This window comes from Frankliniella occidentalis, unplaced genomic scaffold (assembly GCF_000697945.3).
Source record: "Frankliniella occidentalis isolate FOCC.00 unplaced genomic scaffold, Focc_3.1 Scaffold3, whole genome shotgun sequence".
In the NCBI taxonomy this organism is placed as follows: domain Eukaryota; kingdom Metazoa; phylum Arthropoda; class Insecta; order Thysanoptera; family Thripidae; genus Frankliniella; species Frankliniella occidentalis.
The window spans coordinates 3,229,206-3,234,396 of record NW_026267133.1 but is presented as its reverse complement, the minus strand read 5'-3'; the positions used below and the strand labels follow the sequence as shown (position 1 = coordinate 3,234,396).

General features: G+C 55.0%; 1 protein-coding gene across 3 annotated transcripts; it reads left to right on the top strand.

Moving 5' to 3' along the window:
* Positions 1–18: 18 nt before the first annotated feature.
* On the top strand, positions 19–3,943 carry LOC113204629 (uncharacterized). 3 transcript variants are annotated; one of them, XM_026419860.2, is made up of 3 exons: positions 19–679; positions 2,199–2,390; positions 2,566–3,943. In XM_026419860.2, exons 1-3 carry the CDS (start codon positions 665–667, stop codon positions 3,904–3,906), a joined length of 1,548 nt encoding a protein of 515 aa, XP_026275645.1. In that variant the 5' UTR covers positions 19–664; the 3' UTR covers positions 3,907–3,943. The 3 variants fall into 3 exon arrangements, with proteins under 3 accessions (XP_026275645.1, XP_026275644.1, XP_026275646.1); XM_026419859.2 differs by lacking the exon at positions 19–679 and adding an exon at positions 690–796; XM_026419861.2 differs by lacking the exon at positions 19–679 and adding an exon at positions 900–1,179.
* Positions 3,944–5,191: the final 1,248 nt, after the last annotated feature.

The following is a 5,191-nucleotide window of genomic DNA, read 5'->3' as shown; positions in this document are numbered from 1 at the left end:
CGTCCCCCGGTCTACTTGTAGATCAGTGCCGAAAAAATATATTTAAAAAAGTGGGCGAATTAACCACGGAAAGTCGGCTGCATCATTTGGGGCTGTCAAATTAAGATACGGATTGGCCGACTGACCGACCGACCGCGACCGCCACTCTCGGAATGACTCAAATTTCGTACTAGGGGTAGGGGGGTTGTCTGGCAGGCTGTCAGTATCTGGGAGTGCCGAGGTCGTGCCGGCCCCCAAGGACGTCATCGGGGACCTCCCGAGCACGCCGATGACACCCCTGTGACAACTCCGATTCAGCTCAAATTTGGAAGACGAGGGATTTTCAGACACGCTGAGCTCGAATCTGGCAGTGCCGAGGCCGTCCGGGCCGCCGAGGACGTGATCGGAGACCTCCCGAGCACGTCAATGACATCCCTATGACAAACTCCGATTTGGCTCGAATTTTGCGGTCCGGGGTTTTAATATCTGTTGAATTTGAATGTATAATGGTGCCGACGCCATCCGGGCACTCCGAACACGTCATCCCAAGCACGCGTGCGGTCACGACCGCTCTCACGGCGACCCCCGCCACGCACCTGCGTTTATTTTTTCAAGATTTCAAGTGAATCCCGAGGCCGGAAGGACGAATTAAAGTGGAAACAAAAACAGCGGAACCAGTAGCTGAATGCGAGCCGGCTGGGTAAGAGAAATACGTGATGCACGATGCACGGTGTTTTCATACTGCGCGACTGAGATTGTGATTCCAGATCCGATGCAAGGTTCTTTAATTGCGTTTAAAATTTGTCATTTGTCGAAGGTGAGTTTGGAGCATACGTTCTTTCTTGTTGCTAGCAGCACGTACCTTTTCAAGGCTGCACGTATAGTATCCCAGCCAGAAATGCCCCCTCTAGAGAACGTCTAGAGATTGTCTAAGGTCTATATTCGGACCATTTAGACGACTACGTAGACGTCTAAATGGTCACCTTAGACACACTCTAGACTAGACGTCCTCTAGATGGAGCATTTCTGGCTGGGATATCCCACGTAGCAAATCCATCATAAGTGCATCACGGCTGCATTACATTTGTCCAATCAAAAATGCGCCTAGGCGCCCAAGGTGCCAAAGGCGCCCAAGGTGGGCAAAAACTCGAATTTTAGATTACACATTTAATGCATCCATGATGCAGTTCTGCTACCAAGGTAACTATCAATGAAATGTAAGTGACTCGATGGACTGCTCTCCTCTCGTATTCTGGATCTGATCTCTCCGCCATGTATGCAAACTGAGTTAAACTTAAGTTTTGATCTATAAATTGTCATGATTAGGGATTCCATCATTCACTTGGGCGGCAGATTTAGAGAGGACTTATGGGATTAAGAAAAGCCCCACACAGCCAGAATAGTCTATAGGTCTGTCATTAGATATTTTGTTAACAATCGGAACATATTTTTTTACGGCTGAATTTACTGCTGACACTGTGTTGGGATTGGTGACCTAAATTGTCTACTCATCCATGACTGAGCCTGAAAGGCGTTATCCTATCCTATACTACAACTGTGACAAACGGGTCTCTAACAAAACTTTGTGATGTTTAGATGTTTCGGATATTTCTTATTAAAAAAAATTAACCATTCCGTCATATCTTTTGTCCAGCTGATGGTGAGCGTTTTAAGTTACAGTAGTGAAGTTGCTTAGCAAAGTCAGTACACCTGATAGTAGTGGCAGCAGTTGGCATGCTTGCAGCGGCTCCTAGTAACTTTGAATTAGCAGTAGGCGGACATTTTCTGCTTTTGTTTATTAAACTAATTATTCTGTACTTGTTGGCGTGCCACTGAGGTGAGCATAAATATGATCCACGTACTGTTTTGGGAACTGTTTTCAGTTACTTTTCAATTCTTTTCTTTTCTCACATTCGGTGGAACGGTCTACTGCAAGGGGAAAACGGGGGAGGGGTGGGTGGGTAGGAGGAGGGGATTCAGAAAACAACCGGTAAGCAAGCTGCCAGAGCATCGACATGGGGACTCGCCTCCAGAGTCCCTCTAGAAGCCAGACAAACCCAAAATGCAAAGCCTCACCTCCACGTTGACTGATTTTCAGGGACTTATTCACGATTGGATTTCGGCCGTCTTCCAAAAGTCCTCGTTGGCCCGCAAAGCTTGCAGATCCTTCAACCGAAAAATTCAGAAACTCCAACCTTACTTGTGCACTGTCTGCGTAGGTCGTCTCTAGAGTGATGCCGAAGCCAGCGCGGAAGCAGCGGCGGAGCAGTCAGTGCCCGGTACCCACTACTGAAGAGAGAGAGAGATCCGTGGTTTCTTTGCCAATGGCGTCGACAACGGCAGGCGTACCCACTGTAGCAACCGCCGAGGCCGCTGAGTCGGACCAACACTCGGACCCACACGAGCTGCAGGTACGTGAGGCGAGCTGGCAGGAGAGGAGACAAGGTTGTGACGTCATCTAAAACCCAATGCACTCGATTTTGCTGTCGAACGTGTAATCTTGATCAAAGGCGGGGGAAATAAGATTTGGAAGATTTGCTCACAAGCTCCCCCCAATGACCCAGGCTTTAACTTTTAACTTTTCAGTGGAGCATGGACCAGCTGCCCAAGGACGTCCTCCTCGAGGTGCTGCAGCACCTGCCCGTCGTGGACCTGCTGAAGTGCCGCCGCGTGTGCAAGCGACTCGGCGAGCTGGCGCTGCACCCGACCGTGTGGAGGCGGAAGGTCCTCTTGTCTTCGTCGGGCGGTTTTGTAAAACTGTTCTGTCCGGTGCTGCGTCTGGCGCCATGCTTGAACCACCTGAAGATCGAGTCGTTATCACCTTACCTGACTTGCGACCACAGCCTGAGCACGACCAGGTGTGGCGTGGAACACTTGGCACTCAGTGTCGGTTGCTCGGATGCCCTGAAGGCGGCCCTGGTGTTGCAGCGCCAGGAGGTGCTCGGCCGGCTGAGGAGACTGACTATAGCATTGAATGTACGGGCCACGAGCCTGGACAAGGACCAGGCCTCCATCCTGTACAGAACATTGGCGTTGACATCTCGGCTCGAGAGCCTCGTGGTAACAATGTCATACAACGCAGGCCCCGTCGAGTGCAGCTTCGCGGGCATCCACGTGCCAAGCTCATTGAAGAGCGTCGAGTTCAATCCCCACGGGCAGGAGCAAGCAGAGAACTTGGTCAACTTCATGCTGTCCACGCACGCCGCCACCCTGGAGACGGCACGCTTCCACGACCCCGTGTCCACCTCGACGCTGCAGCTGCTGGCCGGGCTGCCCCGCCTGCGCGAGCTCACCTGCCGGCTGCAGGCCGGGCTGGAGGTCCTGGCGGCGAGCGAGTCCCTGCAGGTCCTGACCATTAGGGCGGTAGGAGACACAGAGGCCGCTGAGGCCACCGCTGCCGAGTCGCTCCTCCGCCAAGCCCGCCAGCTGCGGCAGGTCTCGCTCGAGTGTGGGTATGGTGCACACTCGTACCTGTTCCCCGAGGCGCTGGTCCGGGCCCTGGCCGCCGAGGGGACGGAGCGTTCGCACCTCGAGAAGCTCAGCGTCGCCTGCATGTGCAAAGATATAGATGATCTGGGCGAGGTGCTCCTGGGAGTGCTGCCCGGGCTGCCGGCCCTGCAGGAGCTGGACCTGAGCTGCCCCAAGTACGAGCGGCTGCTGCGGGGCCTCACCCCCGCGACGGCGCCGGCTTTGCGGCGCCTCACTGTGCGGGCCTGCGCCCACGACTGGACGCACAGGCCGTCGGTCAAGGGGCTGCTGGAGGCCAACCCCTCCCTGCAAGTGTGGTCGAAGTGGCCACGATGCGCCAGTTGCCACGCGTGCAAACTCGCCTGCCACCGAGAGCTGGGGAGGACGAAGTCTGGCAGCCAAGTCTGCCTCGCTCTGAAAGAGGAACTGTCCATCTGCCCCAGTGTCCATAACCAATAAACTGTATCAATGTTCATTAAACCGCGTGCTCTCCAAATGCTCTTACTTTATTTGAATCATTTGATCGACACGATCCATCCCCCGAATCCTACATTAGACGGGGGTAATATGATCAAAATAGTGGAAAAAAACTTTTTGAAGAGGTTTTTGACAGACAGTTCTAACGCCTGGTAGGTAGGCCAAAAACGGGGTCCCTGTCTGTGCCGGTGCCGGCGGCCTATCCTCACCAAGTCGGGCGTCAGGCGACGGTGTAGCACCCCACCCCCCAACCGCCCACTTGGAAATCAGTGCTGCCAAAATAGGGGGCAAATATGCCACGCAACAGGTGTTTAGTGGGATGCATCTACGCCTGCCACAGTCAGACACCTGTGCCGAGGAGGCGCTCGATGCTACACACTAAACACCTGCGTCTGTGTGTAGAAAACTTGATATAGCTACACTTGAAAGATGGAGTGAGCGCCTCTTGTGCGTGAGGTCGGTTGGGACACGAAGGAGCAGTAGCGGTACCATATTTTGACGCGGGGCGGTCGACCTTGGCCGTGGCCGCCGCGGCTCCGCTTGGAGGAGGGGGGGGGGGACTGGGTCACCGCGCTCGCTTTGGTTTTGCGTGTTTTATTTTTAGCGGGCGATGCGCGCGGGGTGATGGCGGCTCGTTTCCCGCACCAATATCAATACAAGAACTAGCTGGGCGCACGGCGCACCGGAGGGAGGTGCCGCCGGCCGGTCCGCTCGTTCGGCTTCGACTCGAGTCTCGGCTCGGCCCCGTGCCGTACCCATCGCCGTGCCCCTACTCCCCCGCCGCCGCTCCAAGGCCACCTGTGACCCCCAAAGTGTTAGTTTTGTATGGTCCGGCCAGTGGCCGGCCCAGTCGGGGGGCGCGTCCATCAGGGCGCACCAGGCAAGCGTACGCCCAGTCCGGTTTCCTCTGCGACCCTCCGACATGGCAGCTGAGCGTGGGTTACTTCGCGATCGCATCACAGCGACTGTGGGTGGGTGGTCGATTAACCGAAAGTACGCCCGTTTTTCTCAGATTCATTGGGCAAAATTACGGGAGCTCGGCGCCTGCGAGACTCGGGGTAGGCCAACCCGCAGTACACGCCCGCACTGCCGGCAGGATGTTGCCTACCCATCAGGCGCTATGGGACCTTGCCGACCTTGCACGGGCTGAACTTGGCAGGTTCGCTACGGTGATTGACGGACGTACGTTCTTTCTGGAAGTATTCCTTAAGGGGAGCTTAGGGCAAAACCGACTGTAACTGTACAAACACACACGCCCACAGAGACA

Excerpts from the sequence above, each read along its gene's own strand:
- LOC113204629 (XM_026419859.2), top strand. The coding sequence starts at position 752 with ATGCAAGGTTCTTTAATTGCGTTTAAAATTTGTCATTTGTCGAAG. Across the intron at positions 797-2,198 it reads AAATTTGTCATTTGTCGAAG|GTCGTCTCTAGAGTGATGCC; the intron begins GTGAGTTTGGAG and ends CTGTCTGCGTAG. Across the intron at positions 2,391-2,565 it reads CGGACCCACACGAGCTGCAG|TGGAGCATGGACCAGCTGCC; the intron begins GTACGTGAGGCG and ends TTAACTTTTCAG.